This window comes from Astyanax mexicanus, chromosome 15 (genome assembly GCF_023375975.1).
Source record: "Astyanax mexicanus isolate ESR-SI-001 chromosome 15, AstMex3_surface, whole genome shotgun sequence".
Taxonomy (NCBI): domain Eukaryota; kingdom Metazoa; phylum Chordata; class Actinopteri; order Characiformes; family Acestrorhamphidae; genus Astyanax; species Astyanax mexicanus.
The window spans coordinates 27,457,680-27,481,253 of record NC_064422.1 but is presented as its reverse complement, the minus strand read 5'-3'; the positions used below and the strand labels follow the sequence as shown (position 1 = coordinate 27,481,253).

The following is a 23,574-nucleotide window of genomic DNA, read 5'->3' as shown; positions in this document are numbered from 1 at the left end:
TCAAGCTGCAGGTGCGCCTAAAGATGGGTTTAAAGATGGTGTTATGGGTTTTATTTGAAAGTGTTCATAAGGTTTTAAATAATTTGTTATTCTTTTATTGTGGCTACTATTTCTTAATGTTGGCCAGAAAATAATTAATTCGTTTGCTATTCTGACTAGCCTGTGCAAATTATTATAGTTGTCTATTTCTGCATGTAATATACAGAGGCTGGAGGTTCTTTGTGTGCAGCTATAGCTCATAGGATTAATGTGTCCTCAGCAGAGAGTATGAACACATCTGGCACATTATCTTCCAGCCTCCATAAATACGACACTCTCCATTCTTCTCCAAACAGCTGTACAGCAGAACCTTCTCCACAGCATATTTCCACACATACAGAAGGCATTATGTGAGCAGTATTTTAGTTTATACACAGTTTATACACAGTAAACATAGTGTACATTGTGCTCACGCTGCAGAATTAAGCATTACCTTATTTTTACATTTTCAAGATTCCACACTGATTATAATGCATGCATTCTTAAGTAAATATGTAACTTCATAGATAACCATTGTTACAGGCCTTCTTATCTAAATAAGACGCCTATACATCAGCAGCAGTATGAGGTAGTGGCAGAGGGAAGTCATTTTTCGTGGTCAGAGGATTTGTTACCTTAGAGGAGAACTTGAGATGAACTTCAGCCTCGTCTGCCAGGCTTTTCTTCAGTTGAGCCCAGGCCTCTCCAAGTGTGCTGAGGACAGATAAGGAACCGGCATGACTTTAGCACAGTGGGAGTTTCATTCCTGTTTAATCTAAGCCTTTCACAGAAAAATCTGTGCAACCTGACCTGTTAACCTCCATTAAACTCTCAATATACAAATGATAAAGTACTGTCAAGTGAACCAGCAGGATTGGGTAGTAATAGAATACATGTAACAGACTACATCAGAATACAAAAGAAGTATCTGTAATCTATTACAATTAGAAAGAATAGGTTGATTACAAGCAAGGATTTCATTACAGCCTAATACGAACCTTTACTCAAGCGAGTGGGCATGTCTTTGGTAAAAACTGTTGTTAAAGCTTGTTGTTACTACTATTTTTTGTCTTTTAATGTCACACACAGCACTAGGTAAGTGTAACAACCCCATCACTCCCACCCAGGTGAGCTGTAAAATACACATGCAGGAAAATATCATGCTGTAAAATGCATTCTCTGATGAAAATTCCAAATGATGAACATTTAAAGATAAGAAAAATCATTGAATCACTGAAATTATGGAATTCAAATAGAAACTTCTGAACATGTTGTCTAAATCCTTATTTCTGTTGCTAAACAAGTAGATAGGTGTGTTTCTCTGTTATATTTTAACTAGGGCTGTTAACGCATGCAATTAATTTGGAATCAGTAACGCTATTATGTTGTCATTTTTAACGCAATTAATTACGCCACTAAGTTTAACCCCAGCTTCTGCCCCACCTCCACCCAACACTCTGATATTTTAGTCTCGTCCGGACGCACATCCCACGTTTCGTAAAAAGCTATTGGTCTACTGCCATGCACCATTACTACACTTTCAACTCACGTTTCCACGGAGATCCACGGAAACACAAAAGTGAGTGGAAATGGAGGAGCTACTAAACGTGATGTCATGTGACCGAGAAAGCCTAAAAACTCACTGGTCCTCCTGTTTTTCAACTGCAGTCCGAATGCAGGAGTTTTATCACTAGGTAGAAGTGTGTAAACAAACAAGTAAACAAACTCATCAACTGATCCTGACCATAGAAACCAACTATAAATTGCATTCTCTGCAGCATCACAGGTAAAACATCATAGATATAACGTTAATATATATATATATATATATATATATATATATATATATATATATATATATATATATATATATATATATATATATATTTGCTAAACCAAGTATGGCAGTAACCAAATTCATGGAAGTAAAACAGTGGCAATAGCAAAAAAGAATTCAGAGCTGAGCATCAAAGGTTTTTAAAGAATATATTCTTTTCCCAGAAGAACCTGTAAAATTAGTCCTTTGCAATGGAACATTTCCATCATTTTTCAGGGAAAGTGTCAAACATAACTAGGCAGAGAATGTGAAAGGATAAACCCTCACTGCCTCATTCCAGGCATTCATAGCATATTTTTCTCAAAGCCTCAGCCAATAGGACCCCCAAGGCGTCAGTTAAAGCGCTCCACTTGCTACAGCGCTCTGATTCAAAGGAGGGCTTTGAATGGGAGACGTGTGGAATTTACTTTTCTAACACACACCCCTGGCCTGCAATTCAGGCCTGCAGTTCAGGCAGTCACAGCCTTCTGCATAGCAAGCAGAGCCATGACAGCCGGGTCACAGCTACCAAAACTCGGTACCAATCAGCTGCTTTGTCTAACTTGCAATCAGAAATCAGCTAGAGTCAGAGTCAGATATAGAGTCAGAACAGAGGCTGACATGCCTCCTCTCCATGTGGCAGACTGGGGTTTAGTTCCCTGTCTGAGTGAGAATATCAGGTTATACCAAATTAGTAATGATGAGAGAAAAAAGGTGGATTTGTTTAAAACAGACAGATTACAAAACACAATCTCTGTGGTTTCATGTATGCAGTTTAGTTTACTCAAATCAAAATTAATTGAAATTGAAAGTGCTGAAATGAACATATTCAAATGAAAGCTATACATGTAAGAACATGTGTGTGTGTGAAATTAGAGAATAGAAATAGATTAAGAAACTGCAGAAACACATTTTTTGGAAAAATTCTCAACGATAGTTGAAAATTACCTAAAAAAAAAGCTTTAGCTTAGCTGACTATATTATTTTATTGTTCTACCTTTGAAGGTCCACAAAGGTATGTATATATATATATATACATACACATATACTCAGCCTCTAGATGGAGCTGCAGACTCGACCTGAGGAACTTCTCAACAGTCGTTTAGGGTTACATTTTCAGCTACAGGCTCAGTCTAGTGTTGGAGTTTTCACCTTTTCTGCAGTTCATATGTGCAGGACTGACGGATTTAACCCTACTAACCGGATAAAACTATTTAATACAGAGTCCATCTCTCAGCTCATGTGAGTAGCAGAGCTAGCTAACACCGCTAACCACACACAGCTCCAAACGCTGGCCAGCACATTTACCACAAACTAAACAAATCACCTTTACACTGTTTTTATACATTTTCACTAGATAAGCATTAAAATTGTTTCCACTTTGGGATTCACAAACTCCCTCAGCATGAGTGTTATATTATTGTTGTGATTATTTAAAAAAATAATTAGTTGTGTATTTTCAGAAGTAAATATAGGCTATATAAGTAAATATAAGCAGTAAGAAGACTTAAGAACACAGGCAGTGAGGTGGTATTAGCGTCTCATGGGCAAAAAGTCGCTGTCAGGCGTGTTCTCTGTACGCTAGACTGAACTGTGTCGTCAAACAAACCAGTATATTCAATGCATAGGTCTTTATATATTCCATATTCAGCTTTATTTATTCTCTGGAGGTTCACAACCTAGCCAAAAGCTTTTAGGTAATTAGAAAAGAAATATGCCGTATTTTATTTTAAGCCGCAACATATTATAAGACACACTATCAATGAACATCTTTTTTTAAAGATTAGGTGAAGTACACAAAACTGTAACTTTAGTTCTTCAAAAAAAAAAATCAAACATTTTATTTTTAACGGGTGCTGGATATTAATCTACACAGATTTCTCTCATCAAAACTGTTTATTTGGGTAAGTAAAGTGCTTCCGTTTTTATACAGGAAGCTTAAATGGTTAAAAAGCAGCATGGTTAGCAGCAGCGCTAGCTGCTAGTAGCTGCTAGTAAAGTGCTTCCGTTTTTTTACTGGAAGCTTAAATTTCCAATATTTTCAACAGCGCGGTTAGCAGCAGCATGGTTAGCAGCAGTGAGGTTAGCAGTAGCGAGGTTAGCAGCAGGGCTAGCTGCGGCACTTAACAGCGTTTAGCGCTAGTTAATGCCGCCAACTTCACTACACTAAGGATCTATTAGCTAGCAGTCCATCCTACATAGCTTTACATACTCACCATTGAACGGCGAAAGAGCTAGTGCGGTTAGCAGCTAATGCTAATACTGCACCAGCCTTCTAAAACTCATATATAATGCTGGACTGCAGTGGAGCGGCTTTACTGCTCCTTACAACATGACTGGTAAAATTCATACATAAGATGCACCACACATTTTTGGGGGAAATTAAAGTATTTTAAATACACCTTATAGTGTGAAAAATACGGTAGCCATGTTAACACAGCTACCCTATGTTCATTTACTCAGAGACTGTGTCAAGGCATTTATGCACTTTCAGCAACACTGAAATGCTAATATACATGTGTGTATGTATGTATTTCTGACACTGTATTTTTATTTGTGACAGTGTTTTGATTTTAGAAATGTGTATAATATGAGCATCACTACCTACACTACAATATTGTTATGATACATTCACCTACCTCTATAATGTGATTAAAGACTTTGCGCCAAATACCATAAATGTAAAATTAGGAATCCAGTGACTAGGTCGGAACGTTTATTGACTATTTTAATTAAAATCCAATTCCTAAAATTTACAGCTTGGACTGAAATGGAACAATGTATTATTTTATTGCTTTGTCTGGATTAAGGAAAATGAAACTAAACACACCCTTAGTATGTTTTTTTTTTTTTTTTTTTCAAAACTTGATTTGAAGAATGTAAATGGCATATTGTATATTCATACTATGGATAGAAATCTAGTATTTGCTTGAACTAAAGTATGGATTTGATAATGTATAAAAAATACAATATATGATAGTTATTAACAAGAGCATTTGGACCAAAATACATTTAGCAACAGTGACATTATTGTTTTATGCAGGAAAAAAACAGACGTGAAAAAAATCTTTTAAATTTTAGTTATGACTGTCTGTCCACGTCTATTTAGCAGCATACGTTTTGAAAATATTCATGTGATGTATTTTAAAGCCAGCGCATGATTGGTCAGTGAGGTGGTGAAAGGTCATGGCCTGCCCTCTTGTAACAATACTGTCTACATCATGAGTGCACAAATGGCAAATTCAGAAAAAACAAGAGGTTCTGAGCATGGCTGCAGAAGCCAGCCTGCAGAACAATGGCCATCACAAGTCACAACAAAACCCGAGTTGAGAGGCAGAATAATGAAAGCTTTGTGGCGCCTTTCTGTAAGAGAGGGTGGGCGGACCTCTACGGCATGATCTACATTCTGTATTAAACAATCAGGCCTCTTTATTGAACTGGTGTGGCAGCTGAAAGAGCAAGTCTTAGTTGTGCTGGGAGGCAGCTTAATATTGTGGCAAGACCAAAGCCTATTCAGCAGCTACACTAAAAACAGGTGAGCTGAATCAATTCCTAGAGGAGAAGCCTGTCAGTGATGACATTTTTTGCTCAGAAAAACATTCAAGAGGATCTTCAAAAAATTTTTTCAATTTTCTTTTCAAATTAGATTAGCCATTAGCAATGAGGGTGTGGAAAAGTGCATGCCTCATACATGCCTCACACATGTGAGATCAACCATGGTCTCTTTTTCTTTTGTTGCCAGTGCAGCATCACTATATAGCTAACATGCAAAACCCTGCTCAATTTCCATGAAAACAAAGCATAAAAAGGATGAGGGAGCCCTGAACCAGGGTCACTAATAAAAAAACTGACTTAACCTTAAAGCTGCAGTCCTTAACATTTTTTTTTCTTTTACATTGACAGCAGATATATTGATAGATTGTGTGGATGGCACAAATGATTCTAATTATTGTCATTAATGTGTTTCTCTGCATAGACAAATCTGTGGACAAAACTCCTATGAGTTTCTATTGCTATAATAACCATTTCTGGTTACCCAAGCAACCACAGTGCTGCTAATGATGCTGACACAATAGCTACTGCGAACATGGAGTTTTCAGAACTACAAACTCAGCCTTTGTCTATTCATTCAATCATCAATAAACCAAAAACAAAAAGAGTTAGAACATGAAGAGACTCTGAAAAGAGACCACACTTCAATGTGCGTGCTTGGTCCAAAAACACATTCTTACCAGAGAGATCTCTAAATTTCTAGAACATACAAACTGTCACTTTAACTAGCTGTACAGTGATAGTATTCAAGTATCCCCTTAAAATAATAATACAAAAACAAATATGCATCAATATACTCTAAAGTATATATATTTTTAAACATTATTATAAAAAATCCATTTGCAACCATGCTCTCAAGGCCTTCTGGTGGTTGGAATGTCTGGTTTGCAGTTCCCTTAAAACTGAACTAGTAACATTCTGAGTGAAATTCAATCTTGTATTGATACCACATTTATTACATTTATCTACCCAGCACAAGACTTTTCTAGAAATGCAGCTCTGAAGGTTAAATGCGGGTGATGTAGGCAGATATCATGCTTGTATATTTTAGGACATCTTTAGAATTCAGTGTCAGATATCACACGTCAGACACAACAGTTTCAGATGTCAGATGTCTGATTAAAATCATGGATCAGCTCCTGCACATTCTGGAGATTTTCATACAAATGCATTTCAAAGGATACATGCCTTGCTGTGTATTGCTGTTCTTACACAAAAACCTTTTAAAGCAATTTTTGTGACATAGTTTGCATTTGGCAGTTTTTCTTTACATTGTGTAAGAATTTTGCAAGCTTGATAAGATGGCTTGCTGAGGAGCCAGTGTAAAGAAAAACATTCACTCACACTTGCTCCTCTAAACGTGCTGTAACTGTAACTGTGAGCACTTACCCTTCCTCCTGAGATGCGAGCGGGTTCTGAGAGAGTTTCTGGAGATTCTTGGCATATTCTTCCTCAATCTTAATCCTGGAGACACAAATTAAATATTGTATAAAATTAACTGAAAACTTTTAAATGTAATTTTTTTTCTTCAGTTGCCAAGTATAAACCACATTCGGACCGATATCGCAAGGACTATGCTGAGTCTCAGCCAATAATGACGAACATTCTTCAAGCTATCTGGGGTATCAGCTTTTTTATTTAGCGTTGGAAACACAGCGTAGCTACTGTTGAGTTTGGAATGTAGATTACTTTATAATGAAATATGGCCTTTCTCTGGGTAAATTTCCCTCACATGTGATTTGATTAGCACTCCTGTGGTAAATCTGTGATAAAAATAGCACTGTTTAGCATGCTTTGTTGGCATGCTTGCTGGGATATTAAATCTGTAAAAAAAAATAAATAATAAATTGTAGTTTTATTTTTTCTGTAATTTAGGCTGTTCGTTTTATTCAGTGGTGTAAAAAGTTATGAAGAAAAATTTTGTTCAGTTTTGACCAAAAAAATTCATTTCAGTGCATCCCTCCTTGCAAATAATGAAAATAATACAGCCTGTATAACCAATACATGCAATTGTAATATTATAAAGTACTTTTTAATCCACAATTACAAGGAGATATTATAATAAAATTAAAACACTGACAAATGTGTAATGTGGACTGCACTACACATTTCTTAGTTTTTTTCTCATAACAATTTTATAACCTAACAGAATATTGTGATTTTTTTAAATGATTCGCACCACTACTAAAAATCTGTTATACATTTTCTCATACCCAAATATAAAGGTGTCTGTGTTTGAAGTTTGCTTTTTCGGATTTAAGCTAGAGCCATGATGCTAATGCAGCTAAAAACCAAATAAACGTTTTCTCTGTCAATACCAGTGGAAATTATTGTTCATATAGTCTTGCTTATGTGGTTTGTGACAAAAATTATCTATAAAAACAGATCCAAATACAAAGATTGACGCAACACTTGATGTTTGCATAATGCTAACTGCTGAGGTACAAGCTTAAGGTATTGCCCAATATTAGCTGCATTAGCCTTCCAGCTCATTAACTGAAGAAACTGAAGCAAGAAACTTGTCAAATCTTTATTGGCTGAACTTCTACACTTAACGTAATGAGGATGCTTTTAGCTGAACTCTCAATAAAATGACTTCGCTGAACATGCAACTGCATGACCTATTAGTCACCATGGGACCGATGTTTAGCCCCAGTTCTCTCACTGCTGAGTTTCAGCACATCTGCCGTGTCCAGAAATTCACATGCTAAGGTCATTTCCTGCTGTGCCTGTGTGCTAACACTCCCCCCCCCCAGACTGCCTGAGGGAAAATGGTACTACAGTTGACCCCTTACATCACGTTCCCACTGAGGGACTTTAAGAACACTTTCCCAGACCCTTTGCGTCAGCTGCAGGCCGAGTAGCATCCAGAAAGGGTTAAATAAACTGTTACATAAAACCACATGAGTTCTTCTGGAGAGTCCAGTACGCTCTACTGTGTCAAACATTTCAAAAAAACAAAAAAAAAACACTAACAGCAACTGTGTAAAAATTTCTTTAGAAATTTTAAATACATATAACTTCCAGATTAAATCTGCTCAAGGCAATAGGTGCTCATTTTATCAGTAATCAAAAATATTACATTTCATTTTTTTCAAAATGACATTATTTTTATAATACACATAAGATGCAAGCAGGGCTTTAATCTGCAACACAATTACCTCAGTATAAAAAGGTAACTTCTGTTTTACAACTTTATACCTGAAAAAAGTTCTCAATATTTGTACTTAAAGACTAGACTTAAAGTCTTGAAATTTCATCACTGTGCTAATTTGTAATTAATATAATAACTGGCATATTGGGATAACCCAAAATTTGGCAACCAAAATTAATTGGTCAAAAATGACACAAAAAGCTATTTTACTTTGAAGCTGAATAAGCAAAAAGACCTAATAATTTATACCAAACAATAACTCATATATTTTATGTCATATAAAACTAACAATAGGGTTTTTTAAGCAGAGACGGCATGTCCACACCAAACTGGCCTTTCTCTGGGTAAATTTCCCTCACATGTGATTTGATTAGCACTGCTGAGGTAAATCTGTGATAGAAATAGCACTGATTAACATGTTTTGTTGGCATGTTTGCTGGGATAATAAATGATATTATATTAGTTATTATTATTTATATAATTTAGGCTGTTTGTTTTATTCATTGGTAAAAAATGTCAAAAGTAATAAAACCTTTGAAAGGTTTCACTTTGTTCAGTTTTGGCCAAAAAAATTAATTTCAGTGCATCCCTACTTGCAAATAATGAAAATAATTTACAGGCTGTAATAACAGGCAATTGTAGCCATAGCTTAGCCTATGCTGTCACAGGTAGAAGAAAAACAATAGCATGTGCACAGGTTATTAAAGTGTACACATCTTCGTCCACTCTGCAGGAAGGTGTCTGATGTCTGATGTCTGAAAAGCAGAAAGTTCTGCCCAGGGAAGTGACTTGCTTTTTGTAATATGTTTGCATCACATGAAAGTCCACCATTAATGAAATAGAGGAAACTCGCTGTGTGATGTGAGGAGTTGTTGCTGTGCGGTTTTCATGGTAACAAAAGAGGAGAACTATAAAACTGTTATGCAACTTCACTTTTACTGAGAATCCTGCTGAGGGGCAGAAGTTGTTGTACACAGCAGCCGAAACGTTGTTGACGTATGAAGAATTTGTGTCACTGACAGAAAACATGGAAAAACATTCGTAATTCTGTATTTTTCATGCTTGTATCTGATGAAGCAATAACGGTAATATAAGCAGCGTTGTGTGTGATAATGGAACTGAAGAAGGGATGCACTGAATATAAGGCAACAGAGTATTGAACAATTAATTTTATTTAAAATGTATTCTATTGTTTCTGCTAATGGTAGGATTGTTAACCTTGTTTCTGTATTTTCTATGTTTTCTGTATTTTCTATGTTTAATGTTTTGCCTGATTCTTTGTCCTGTAATCATGTTTCTGTAAAGCTGTTTTGTGCCAACACCTGTTGTAAAAAGCGCTATACAAATAAATTTGATTTGATTTGATTTGATTAACCAGTGCTAACAGGATAAAACTCTGTCCATTCATACCAAATGACAAGTTTTCTTTTCTTATCCTTCTCTGTGTAAATTTCTTTCACATTGCTGGGAAACATTTATGAGTAAAATTGCACTGCAAGTAAATCAAATATTAAAATAGAATGCTGAGGTACATTTAATAACTAGAATTGCACTGCTGAAATAAACGCATTGTGTTGTCTTGCTTTGTCTACTGGGATATTATATACAGTATTAAGTATCCAATAAATATTTTTGTAAATGTGATTTTGTTATAGTTTTTTCTTAAAAAAATACATTTAGGTAACTTTTCTGTTTTGGCCTAATTTTTTATTTTTTTATTATGAGATGAAATCTACCTTTCCCTCATAAACTCAGCCATCTCCTTGTGCATCTGTTTCCCCTTCAGCTGCTTCTGCAATAACACCTCAAAGCCTGTGATGGAGGCGTTCCCCTGCGGGTCCTTTCTGTCTGCCTGAAACCAGAGACAAAACAAGAATGCTGGTAAACACGCTGAGAATCATGCTGTCAAACGCAGCCTTTAGGAAAAGTTGTGACAGAAATGATGTTTCGCCCCACATGGCTCTCAAAAACTTTCTTCACAGGTCCTTGATGTAAGTGAAGGTCCTGGATGCAGAGGTTTAAATATGAAAAATATGCTCAGAAGCTCTACACCAAGAACTACACCAAAGCCAAGATGTTACTGCGTGGGCATTCAAAACAGTACCCAGAGCCATGCATGACATGAACTTCAACTAGAACAAGGTATTGTATCCCACATCCCACATACATAATACAGACAAAATACTGGTATTGTGACTGCACTAGCAGTAAATTTCATTCCATTGTTCACAGTCCTGTTATAGAATATTATAACCACATCCATGTTTTTACACTCACTGTCCATCTCATCAGCTCTACTGACCATATAGGATCCCTTTGTAGTTCTAAAAATGCGTAGTTCTGGTGTGTTAGTGTCATTGCTTAGCCTAAGGCCGCCTTTTGCTCGATGTTTATGGTTGGTGAACTGTTCTCAATCCATCAATGTTTAAAAACTGCAGCAGCACTTCTGTGATAGATCCACTCATACCAGCACAAACTCACACCAGTGTCACTGCAGTGCTGAGAATGATCCACTACCCAAATAAAAGCTGCTCTGTGGTGGTCCTGTGATGTCCTGATCTTTGAAGAACAGGGTAAAAGGAGGATGTTTAAGTATACTTAGAAACAGAAGGATTGCAGTTTTTGATTATAGAACTACGACGAGCTTTATGGTCAGTGAAACTGGAAAAATGGACAGAGAGTGTAAAAACATGGATGTGTTCATCATTTTTGATTCTGATATGATGTAAAGTAAAGTATATACACTGATCAGCCATAACCGTCCCCCCATTTTGCCATCATACCAGTATTTAAGGCATGGCCTCCACAAGACCTCTAAAGCGTCCTGTGGTATCTGGCATCAAAATCCAGTTAGCAGCGGATCTTGTAAGCCCAGTAAGTTGTGATGGTCAGCCTTCCAGGCTTCCATGGCCCTGTTGTCATTTGACTGGTTGTTCTTTCTTGGAGCATGTTTGGTAGGTTCCGACCGCTGCATACCAGAAAACCCCCACAAAACCTGCCTGATGTTTTGCAGATGATCTGATCCAGTTGTCTAGCCACAACAATTTAGCCAGATCAGATTTTTAAGCTTGCCTGCTTTTCCTGGTTTTAACACATCAACTACCAGAACTGACTGTCTATTAGCTGCCCATTATATCCACCTCTTTACAGAAGAAACTGAAAAAGATGTTTCACTTAATATTTAACTTAACATGTTCTGGCTGATAAGTGTATACATTTATTGTAATCTATGCATTTGGTCATTGTACACTACAAACATGGTTAGTATTGTGTAGCCCTTATTACTCTGATAAAGACAAGCAAAAAAAATGTAAACTTATGAAGATGTGAACTGGTCAGACTTCCTATATATGCTTTAACTTACCCAAAAATAATCACAGTAGCTCCACTCGTCCGGTTTGAGCAACTGCTGCTCTGCCATGTGTAGCGGGAGGGGGAACGTTACGCAATTGATCTGTTGGAGAAGAGGGTCAAGCAGAGACATCAGGTTAGGGTGGTGCAGTAATGAGGTGTAGCAGGTGGGGGAGCCCAGCTTCTTACCAGAGACCAGGCAATGTGGACTATTAAGACTGTAAGAATTATGACGGGAAATATAGCAGCTACAGAGCTAGCAGCTACTGGGAATCCTAATAATAATAATCATAATCATACTATAAATATGTTTTGATACAGCATGATCATGAATAGTTTAAAAATACATATTAGATTAATCTGTAAATAATAATAACATTTTAAATTCAATAGATTTTTAACATTCTAGGTGCAATTACTGAGCCAAACAATCATGGGCGCAACCCTGCTAATAACTATACAACAATACAATCACCACAATACAAACTGTTGCATTACAGTTTGACACAATATGAAATTATACACTTTACTGTTACATCCTTACAGTGTAAGTCTTTTTATAGAACAAACCACTGTAAAACATACCTGGCTACAGTATGTATAGCTCAGTAGATACAACTTTCCCATTTGGAAATATAGTGAATTATAATATTACAAATAATGTCTACTTAATCAAATAAGCTGAAGGCTGTATGTACAAATTAAAATGTGTTTAAGTGGTTTTGGCAAAAAAACAACATGGATGTTCTCAGGAAAACACCTTATGATATTTTTTTATTTCTGTCATCAAAGAGAGGAAGTCTTATTTTTGCATGATTGCAACAAAATCACATGGCTGTGCTTTTATAGTTATTTATATGTTGACTGGATTAGGAGCCATATAAAAAGACTTTTATTTCATTGCAGATGAATGAGATCCAACTATGAAGCCAACATATTTTTAATGCATGTTTTGTCTATTCAATTTTAATTAATTTGTTAATAAACAATTCAAGCAATCAGGAGGAGTTTCAGTGCATAAGGGGCAAGCCTTGAGCCCTTTTTGACCTTTCATGACCTGTTCATGACCTTTTCAGCAAGACAAGGCAAAAACACATGCTGCACACATTACAAAGACATGGCTGCAGATGAAGAATGTATGGGTATGAGTGTCCTGCCTGCAGTCCTGACCCGTCCCTAACCTGAAGCTGACAAAACATGACATTGTTTGGATTCATCCTGTGTGCAATTATATAAATGTGAAATGTGCTTAGAAACTACATATAGAAGCCAAAAAAACAAAATGTTTTTTCAATACAAAGTAACATTTGTTGGGCAAAATATATGTCTGTATGGGAGTTAAAAAATATGGATAATTGATAATTGATTCTATATCAACATAATAAATAATGGATAATTCTGCCTGTAATTTTCTCAAAGGTGAGGGGAAAAAACACAAACATGGCAGATTTTACAGGAATAAAATCACAGTGTTTCATTATTCAAGATATTTAAAAAACATTTTAAGTATTTCACGGCAAGGAGTTCAACAGAACATAACTGGCATTGTATTGTTTGCCTGGGCAGGAGCAATGATAGAAAGGAAAAATACCAAGCTTTATTTTTGTAGTTTAATAGAAGTGTGTGATCTTAGGGAGATGACTGAATAAGGGAACAAACTGGGGGCCCCCTTTAAGTTCTTTTTGTCTTTGATTTGGAGCACATGGCATCCATTTCTTTCAAAAAATATCTGGAATACTGATTCATCTGACCACATTACATGTTTCTAATGTGTGATGTCCCATCCCTGAGGAATCGTAGCTCAGAGAATTTGACACAACTTCTGTACAGGGTCCCAAGTAATATTTGGCAATCAAATGTATTTGACTGAAAAAAAAAAAAAACCAATTCAGTAGGCAAAAGATCTTATAATTTAAATAGAACAATATTGTGCTTTATTGGTATGTCTGTTGAGATGTTTAGTGTCCAATACATATTTTAAAATCTTTGAAAATGAAGACAAAAATGCATTTAAGCTATTTCATTCACAGAATTAAAAAAACAAAAGTGAAAAAAGTGGACAAATTAATGAAAACTGGGCCCAGTTTTCGACTAAATGTTTGATTTCGACATGTTTTCTTTGGTGCATCCTTAATTTTTTATACTAAGCTTCGATTTTGGGTCATCATGCTCAATGATTTACCAGTTAGGCTTAACTGTGAGGCCTTGGCTTTCCTTCTTTATAGCTCCACATAAAAGGCTCTTGAGTAGATTTCAAGGCTCCAGCCAGATTCCTTATCTCTCACTCTGCCACATACTATAATTCATCAGTTAATAAAACAAAGCTTTAACCATTATAACAAAGGCGCTGTACTATAATAAGACTAAGAGTTAAAGCTTTGTTTAACTCACTGCTGTTGCAAACAATTGGACACGACTGCCTACAATGTTTGATTTTCCAGCTTTAGTTAAAACAGTTGCTGTTTTATGAACATGGTTAAAAAGGCCTGCTGAGCAGCTTTACCTACTAAACAGTGCTATCGTGTGCTACATGTGCTATTCCAGCCCATTGCTGAGAATGTTTCCTGTTCTGTAAATGTGTGTGAGCAGTGACAGCTCTTGTGAAATCTGTATGGGAAGCAGCTGTTAGGAGACTGGAGAAAGGAAAATGGGGGCACATATGTTTGCTCATTTTAACACTCTGCAAATCTTCTTGCAGTATCTGATGATATCTTTGTGTGTTTTCAGAGCTTGATCAGTGGTGTCACTCAGTAGTTTAGAATTACACTGATCAGTTCACAGTGGAAACCTGATGTGTTTCTTCCTGTTAGATTGCTTAGCACTGTGTTTGTTTCTCACTGCATACTATATGTGTGCACTGCTTCACAGTACCTACCACAGACACATACATGCTGTAGATGAGTAGATGGGTAGTGGTGGTGGTTATGATCTGTAGGTACAGTTTCTTTGTTACACTTTATAAATACCTCAAAATATCAGCTGCAGTGTACAATCATTTTGAAAAAAATATTTTGCAATTTTACAATGCAAAGGCAAAGTGGTGTGAATGTATTGGGTAGCAATAAATTATAAAGAAAACATATAATGAATACCAACTATATTTTATACATTGAATAAATCACACAGCCAAATGTATGTCATATTTACAAAAAATATTTACAAAGCTACAACTTAAAAACATTAATTAAACACATATTCTTGTTAATATCCCAGCAGACTGCCAAGCAAAGCACAGTACATTTACAGTACTTCAGCAGTGCTATTCTACTAATGAATTTACTTTAGCAGTGCAATTCTAATCATAAGCATACCTCAGCAGTGCTGTTCTAATCACAAAAATACCAGTGCTATTGTAATCATACATGCCCTTCAGCAATGCTATTCTAATCTTAAACATACCTCAGCAGAGCTTCTCTAATAATAAATGTACCACAGTAGTGCTACTCAAGTCAGATGTATGAGAAAGTGCTATAGGTTTTTTTTTTTTTTTTTTTTTACCATTTTTTAGACAAAAATCTTTCTTTTGCTAATGTCATGCATCCCCTAGGTGCTATAACAGCAAACCAACCAGCATCAGTCTAAATAAGATGTAAAGATGCATGGCAGTGACCAGGGATTAGGGTTGCACGATACTGGGAATAAACTGACACTGAAATAGTTTTTTTTACCATATATATTGTGAGGTTTAAAATATAAAAGAACTTCTATGGTAGACTGATGTCGTCTGTCTCTTTTAGATGGATGTAATTCTCTTGCATCCCCCCCTCAGAGTAGTCCCTGCACAAGACCACGGGCCACCCCTACACTGTAACCACAAAACCTACACTGGGAGTTTCCAGTAACACAGTTTCCAGCAGTCTTTCCTTTCACAAGCAAAAAGTGAAAATACACAAGTCAGTATTAAATAGCTGCTCTAACTTTCTACTTCTACACTGCTACATAGGGAAGCTTTAACTTTACCTTTTACATTGTTTTAATTCATACTGATTTGTGCGCTTTCACTGCTACAACTAAAATACTACTACCACAAAACTATTATTACCCCTGGTAAAACCACTGCAAAAATATCTCTGAATATCTAAATACAGTATATCAGTTACACCCACAGTGTCATTTATCAGCACAACGCTGTAGCTCATATTTTTTCCCCTCAAAAACAGATCAAACATGTTGCGTTCATTCTGTATCCTCCGCCGCTGAGCTGTCAGAGCAGTGCTGTCACAGTGAAGCTGAATAATGACAGATACCATTCAGACGCACCCCAGAGCTCCCTGTCTCAGCAAAACTCACACCCTAACCAGAACATGTGCACAGCCCTCTAAACGTCTGGACTCCTTACGTATTTAATGTCTTTCACACACAAATAAATATAATTATCTGTTTATTTTTAAGGGCAGTTTACAGCTTTGAAAAAAAATAAGAGACCAATTCAGTTTCTAAATCAGTTTCTCTGGTTTTGCTATTTATAGGTATATGTTTGAGTAAGATTAACATTGTTGTTTTATTCTTTAAACTACTGACAACATTTCTCCCAAATTCCAAATAAAGATATTGTCATTTACAGCATTTATTTGCAGAAAATGAGAAATGGCTGAAATAACAAAAAGGATGCCGACCTCAAATAATGCAAATAAAATAAAGTTTTAAGAGTTCAGAAATCAATATTTGTTGGTATAATCCTGGTTTTTAATCACAGTTTTTATGCATCTTGGCATGTTCTTCTCCACCAGTCTTACACACTGCTTTTGGATAACTTTATGCCACTCCTGGCACAAAAATTCAAGCAGTTCAGCTTGGTTTGATGGCTTGTGATCATCCATCTTCCTCTTGGTTATATTCCAGAGGTTTTCAATTTGGTAAAATCAAAGAAATTCATCATTTTTAAGTGGTCTCTTATTTTTGTTCCAGAGTTGTATATACAGGGTGATTCAAAAGTCAAAGGAAACCCTTTTATTTCAGAAACGAAATATAACAATTTCAAGATGGCGGCCATGCCCTAACCTAGCCTAAAAGATTGGCCTTCTCACCTATTACTGGTAATTTCTTGGGTATTCAGATGGAATTCTCCCTTTCTTTAAGTTCCCTGTTGTATCTGAAATAAAATTGTGTCCTCAAACTTTTGACCACTCTTTACTTTTGCAAGGCACTGTATTTTGGATATTTTTGGACCTTATACGCAAATATAAAGTAAATTGAATGTTTGTGAGGGGTTTTTTTTGGCTTTCAGTTTTCCTTTTTCGAGCACTGACACCCCAACACACTGCTTCCTACACAAAGTTATCTACAGTACTTTCCCTACTTTTCCTTTTAGATTTTATTCCAGACTTCAATTTCTTAAAAAGAAGCCACCTACACTCCTTAACCTTTCATAGCTTCATTCTATATAAAACATGTTATAAATAAACTTATTAAAACTTATTTCAATATACAGTGTATTCATACACACACACATATATCTATATATACATACACTACCACATTACATGAAATAAGGTTTGGTATAGCCACCAAAAACAGTCTATGATCTTATTTAACAAGAGAGAGAAAGATGTGTCTAACAGACTTCAAGCAAAAAATGCTGTTCACTGTATTTTGTTAGCTGTTAAACATCGGTTTAGGTGTAAGAACAGATCATGTGTCAAGCCACGACATAACACTTTTAGAAGCTCTTAGAAGCCTACACACAAACCTACTTACAAGTCAATTAAAGAAATCATATGTCTCACAACCTTGTATTTTATTCTATTTTCAAATGAACAACTTATATGATTTGTACAGAAAAAAATTAGGCAGCTATAAAACCTACAATTAATCTACAATTAAGCAGCTTCTTATCTGGGCAGTGCTTATTTGCTAAGTAAAACACAAATATTACAAAAATTGCAAAAAGTAATGGCTTTAAATCATTGAGAAACATCTCCACAGCTTTGCTCGGCAAATTACCTTATCAGACATTAACTACTTTCTTCACAATAAGCATCTCTTTTAAGCAATAAGCAATAATCTTTTAAAACTATAATTTCCAAGCTAAATAATTTAAAATAATGTGCTTAGGTGTTGACACACTTCCATGTCTCCCTCCTGCCCCCATGAATTTGGAACTACTCTGTCGATTTAAATCCCATGATCTCTTGTTCCCTGAGGGCTCTGTTTATGCCTCAAGCCATTCAAGCATGAACAATTTTCCTGCTCATCTTCCCCTGAATATTGATTCATTAGATTCAGTCAAATTACTCTGTCTCTACTGGTGTTACTTTGCAAAGTATTGCCAACGCTGTTGTTCCATGTCAAGCATTTATCCTTTTTTGTAACTTTGTGTATAACCCTTCGTTATTCAGGTAAAAAAAAGTTTTCTGTGTTAATTAAGCTGCCATGGATTGTTTTTCCATTAAGTAAATGTAACAAAGCAAAAGTAAAAAGTCAGTCTTATCTGTATGACTGCAGGTTTTCATTCCAATCAAGCTGGAACTTGATTGGAAAAGTTGATTATACTGGTTTAATCAGCTGATCTCTTGGTTGGTCTTCAAACATTTCAGCATGGGTGCTTCTGCTTGGCTGGCTTGTAAATCTGTGGCCACATCGGCCCTTTGCAGATAAGACTGGACACCCCAGGTGTAGATCTTGCAAATGATTTGAGCAAAGATAACCGTGAACTGTCACATCATCTCAGATCAGTTTCTATGCAGAACTCACTGAAAAGCAAGTACTAGATTTTTATAATTACTAAATATATATATGCATATACACAAACAAAACTTTTAACAGTTACAAAACTATAGAAGTATAGAAGACAGTCACACATGGCAGATATTTCAGAGTTTATTTTCATAAGATTTTAGGCTAGAAATATGCTGAAATATGTTGCTCCGTAATAATAAAATATATCAACCCTGTTTAAAATGCTTTAATATAAGATGCAAATATTAACAGAATAAACTGTATATTTGACCATATTTTGAAAAAAACTTAAAAAAGGAGTTCCCTATTATTTTTGGCAATGTGGTCATTGATTTTAATGTACATCTTTTCATTTAATTTATCTGCCTTGGGCTTTTATTATGAAGTCCAATGTGGGCTCCATCAATCAGCTTTATTTGTTTAATGCATAATTTGTTCAGTAATCGATTAATCTATATTTATATAAATCTTACAATGTGTTCATCACATGTATAGAAAATTACACTGTGACCAAATGTCATAATGAACGAACAAATAAAAATGCAATAGAAGACATAATCAGAGCTTAGTATTGAAGATGTTGCCACTGCTATTTTGCTTTTTTGTCTTGGTGTAGAAAAAACAACCAAACCATGTGTGGAATCTCACAGGACCCCCTTTCTCTTTTTACTTAATGACACACATACTGTACATATGACAGACATTTCCTAAGGCTGTAGCTACAGCAAATACTCATTACTTAGTACTTGATTTTGGTTTAGTACTGATTTCAGTAGCAATGTTGGGTAAGTAGGTGTGTAAAATGTGTGTAATAATAATAATAATGTCATTAAAGAATTTAGGTCTGAGCTCCAGTGTTTAAAACACTTCTCTTATCTATCAGACCCCATGTTTAGCAGAGGAGCTGTGGATGATTAGCGAGACTGTTCTGTGGTCACTGTCCTCCGCAGTCCCTGTTTCTTCCACAGAGGTTCAGTAATGGCTTTCTAACTCTGCCAGACTGCACAGCCAGCCTCCAGCCTTCTAGCTTAAACTCGGCATGTTGTCAGCATCAGTCCCTGAAGACTGAGGCCTGGAGATCTGACAATGAGAGCTCTATCTACTGCCACATTAGCACTAATCAACTTTGGGGGAGGATGCGGGGTTTGTACGAGAGAGAGAGAGAGAGAGAGAGAGAGAGAGAGTGAGAGAGAGAAGAAAAGAGATAGTGAAAGTGAGAGAACAAAAGTGTGTGTCAGAAAGAGTCATGGTATCTGAGCCGTGATGTCATGGCCTCGTCTGTACCAAGAAAGAAAACAAACCTAAGCTTACTCCGCAGAGCCTTCATTCACACCAGCTGGTAAACATCTCTCTGTAAAGGTAATCATCTTCCAAGCACTTTAACTCCTCATCAAAGCCCTCACTGTGTTCTTTAAGCTTAGAGAACTCCACCTCGAACTTTTCGCCTTGTACACATGGATTGGATTCTTGGCACGGGTCTCTGAAAGCCCCTTTTTGTCCACCGTTTGGTCCGCCTAGAAAGAAATGTGTCACTGAAAACGGAAGATAAAGTGAAAAGAAAGTGGTAAGCCAGTGCAGTTGTGTGGAGGAGGACAATGGCGCTGCTCTCAGCAGTAAATGAGGAAAGTTTTATCTTTTAAGACACCAAGCCATGCAGCTCCGGGGAGCTGACGCCAAGACTGACCTTGACAGAATAAGTGGCTTTAGAAGTATTAGAAGAATTAACAATGTGTACAAATGTGTTCTTTTGTTTTAGGTCATTTTTTATCTCATGTATTTTCTAGTATTTATTTTTTAAGTATTATAAATTTTGAGCTAGTATTTCTTGAAAAATACTAAACCATATGCTTAATTAAATACCAGTGAAAAAACTCCTTTCTCTCTTAACACCATCCTGTGGTCTGAATGCAGACATCACTTACATGGCTGTGGATTTTTTTTCTGGGTTTTTCTATAAGGATTATTTGTAAAAAGATTCATTTGACATAAAAGATTACTTATACCAGATAATTACCAGTTAGATGTTATTAATAAAATAGAAACTGACAAGGGTCCAAAGCATCTTAAAATCCCACTAGATTTCAATAAAGAAATACTTGTCTATGTTTAAAAAGTTTTTTAAAGAGTTTTACCTTTCTTTATTTACAATACAAAATTCTACGTAATTCTTCATTTTCAAAGTTTCTAAAAGTGTCTTAACAGCATGTACAGACTCCCTGTATCAGATATCAGATTTCTAGGCCTTAATCTGATCTTTCAGAGAAGTTCAAAGAAGGGCCAAGCATGAAGGTTAGAGAAGAGCCACACATGCTAGGTGGAGCAGAGCTAATCTAAAACCTAACAACAGCTAACCCAGCCATGCTATGTTATGTGTCTTCTGTTATCTGTTACAGTGATGCAGACCATCCAGTCAAAGCATGTCTCATAATTTTTAAATGACAAGGTTGTAAATGGGCTTTTAAAATTACTTTCTTTGTGTAAATTTCACTCACATGACTTGAGTATCACTGCTGAGGTAACTGTTCGACTAAAGTTATGCTGCTCACTGCTGTGATAAATGTGGGACTTAAGCAGCACTGATGAGGTAAATTCACGATAAGATTAACCCTGCTGAGGTAAATGCTTTTACCTCATGTGCTTTGTTGGTTTGTTAAGTGTTAAATGATCCTTTTTAAAAGGGGTTTTCACTTCTGAAAGTTTAGACCAGAGGTTTGTGTGTTTGTTAAATTGTATACATTTGGTCCAGTTAGTGTTGGTTTCACACTGCAGTTAGTGAGCAGACTAAAGAACTTTACTACATCCTGTCATCATCAGTTACGTGGGCTGTGCCTCTTTATACTTAATATTAATTAGTTTGTAGCTAGAATGGCTGGAATGTTGGTTATGAGTTCGGCTTTGAGTTGCTTTGTCAGGTGTTGTGACAGAATTCTAGTTCACCTTCCTGTAATTGGTCAGAAAGTCTGAAACATCTTGAAAAGTGTGTTTACACTGCAGGTGAACCTAACAGTGGTCCCTTGGTCTGTGCTATGGTTCCTTGGCCCCTTACAAATCTGGTACTTTGGTTCTGACCCAAAAGCAATTTTTTAAAATGTATTTAATGTTGAAAACTAAAAGTTTAGACTAAATATTTCATTTTGATTGGCAATTTTCATTTTAGTGCATCTCTTATATTAACATAAGCATATAACTGCAAGGCATATATTCAAGTACTCTTTATTTTCTTTGCTTTAAAAAAGATAAGCCACTACACTGTATTCAACTAAATGTTGTGCCCTACATCCCATGAATGTACAATTTTGACCAGACAGAAATTAAATCATTCTAAAGCCTCGCACTGAAAGAAAGACACAAAAGTCATCGTTTTCCATCTCTCACAGACTCCCTCACTCAATAGGCGCTGTGTGTTTATGAGCTATGTGCTCCGCTCTATGAAGTTTTACATGCTTTTGTGAGGGCTCCGCTGTGGGTATCTGCTGCTTTTTTTTTTCACAGCAGTGTTTTGAAACTGGGTCACTCAAAGCAATATGCTCAATATGCTCAGCAATCAAGGACTGAAAGCTTGCCACTGATCTCTTACTGACAGTCTAGTGCATGTAACTAAATGGCACTCAAGGGAGACTATTAGCAGCCATTTCAATTCAAGGGCTTAAATGACATCGCTGTAAATACGCAGGCCTATTTTCTACTGCTTAAAAAGCCACTCGGGGGGAAAGGAATGAATCCGTGTTCTGATAATACAAATAAAACAGTAGGCCATCTGTCAAAACCCTTCAAACACTGCGCTACAATTTAATTACCCTGTTCCACTAACGACCCCGCTGACCCCTGCAACGGTGTGCTGTCATGCATAAAATTAGCAACGAAACTGCTAAGTTTCGTTCTCAGTTAGGGCCCTCCTATGGTGCCTTCAATCGATAGTGTTGCCTCTGTTCCCATGGCAACAGCAGATGTGGTGCCCTTATCAACCCAGCCATGCCCTGTGACTCTCCTCTGCACTGGGCTGAAAGTGATAGAGCATGTGCAGGAGCAGCGCTGATTATTCCACACAAAGCTTCTTTCAGACAGGTCGGACGGCCGGACCACTCGACCCCTTCTTTCCTCCAGCAGGATTTACACTGCAGAACTGATCTATAGTGAACAGTGGTATTGTTCAAAAAGCAGCCATTCATCTTTACCGTGATGATTTATGGTTGGTACACAAGGGCAACATGGTGATGTCCCACTGATGCTCAACATGTCCTTAAATGACATTAAGGGGCATTAAGGTTCTTCTTTGGTCCAGACCTTTAGACTTTTTAGTTTGGTCTGAACCAAAATAGCATGTGTGAAAGGTGCTGCCACCTTTCACAGTCAGGACCAAAGGACCAAAACTGGGTCCCACCAAAAGAGGTAGTCTCAGTCTGTATCAATTGAATCATGGTCAATTTCGTCTGCAGTGTGGAAACACTTTCATTTCTGACCTTTTATATTAAGTTGAGACAGGTTACTGTCACCATTTAAACAACAGAAAAAGAAAAAGTACCATTGTTGGCCAAAATCTGACTTTCTCAAGCACTCATTCTGCTCCATGACAACTTTACGCAAAGGTAGTCAGATTTGGTACAACACAAGGCACAGGCAACTTGCTGAACTGACAACATTCTACAAATCAATAAGTTACAAGTACAAGCAGGTGCAGCCCACATAGTTGATGACCAAATGTAGTAAAGTTATTTAGTCTATTCACTAAACTGCAGTGTGAAAGCAAACCAACACTACCCAGACCAAATGTACACAGTGTAACAAATACATGAACATTGGTAAAAAAAATCTGATCTGGACTTCCCTAAATCCCTAAATTACTAAATATACATGATTGTATCCAACATGACCTGGATGTACCAGTAACAGCTCAAATTGAGGTACAAAAATCTGCCCAAAATCCAAAAAAGTTTCAAGAGCTCCTGAAAAAAGTGGTTAAATCTCTTAACGTTCTTGTAACTTTTTCAAAAGAAGCTATCATATC

At 36.4% G+C, this 23,574-nt stretch overlaps 1 protein-coding gene across 1 annotated transcript in view; it reads right to left on the bottom strand.

The window, feature by feature from the left end:
* The window catches only part of gas7b (growth arrest-specific 7b), a 63,854-nt gene that overhangs the window by 7,255 nt on the left and 33,025 nt on the right, over positions 1 to 23,574 (bottom strand). The window contains exons 6-9 of the mRNA XM_049464287.1: positions 11,905 to 11,994; positions 10,277 to 10,392; positions 6,776 to 6,850; positions 654 to 732 (exon numbers count right to left, since the gene is read on the bottom strand). Of these exons, the coding sequence (XP_049320244.1) occupies positions 654 to 732; positions 6,776 to 6,850; positions 10,277 to 10,392; positions 11,905 to 11,994 (360 nt within the window). The remainder of the gene's footprint in view (positions 1 to 653; positions 733 to 6,775; positions 6,851 to 10,276; positions 10,393 to 11,904; positions 11,995 to 23,574) is intronic.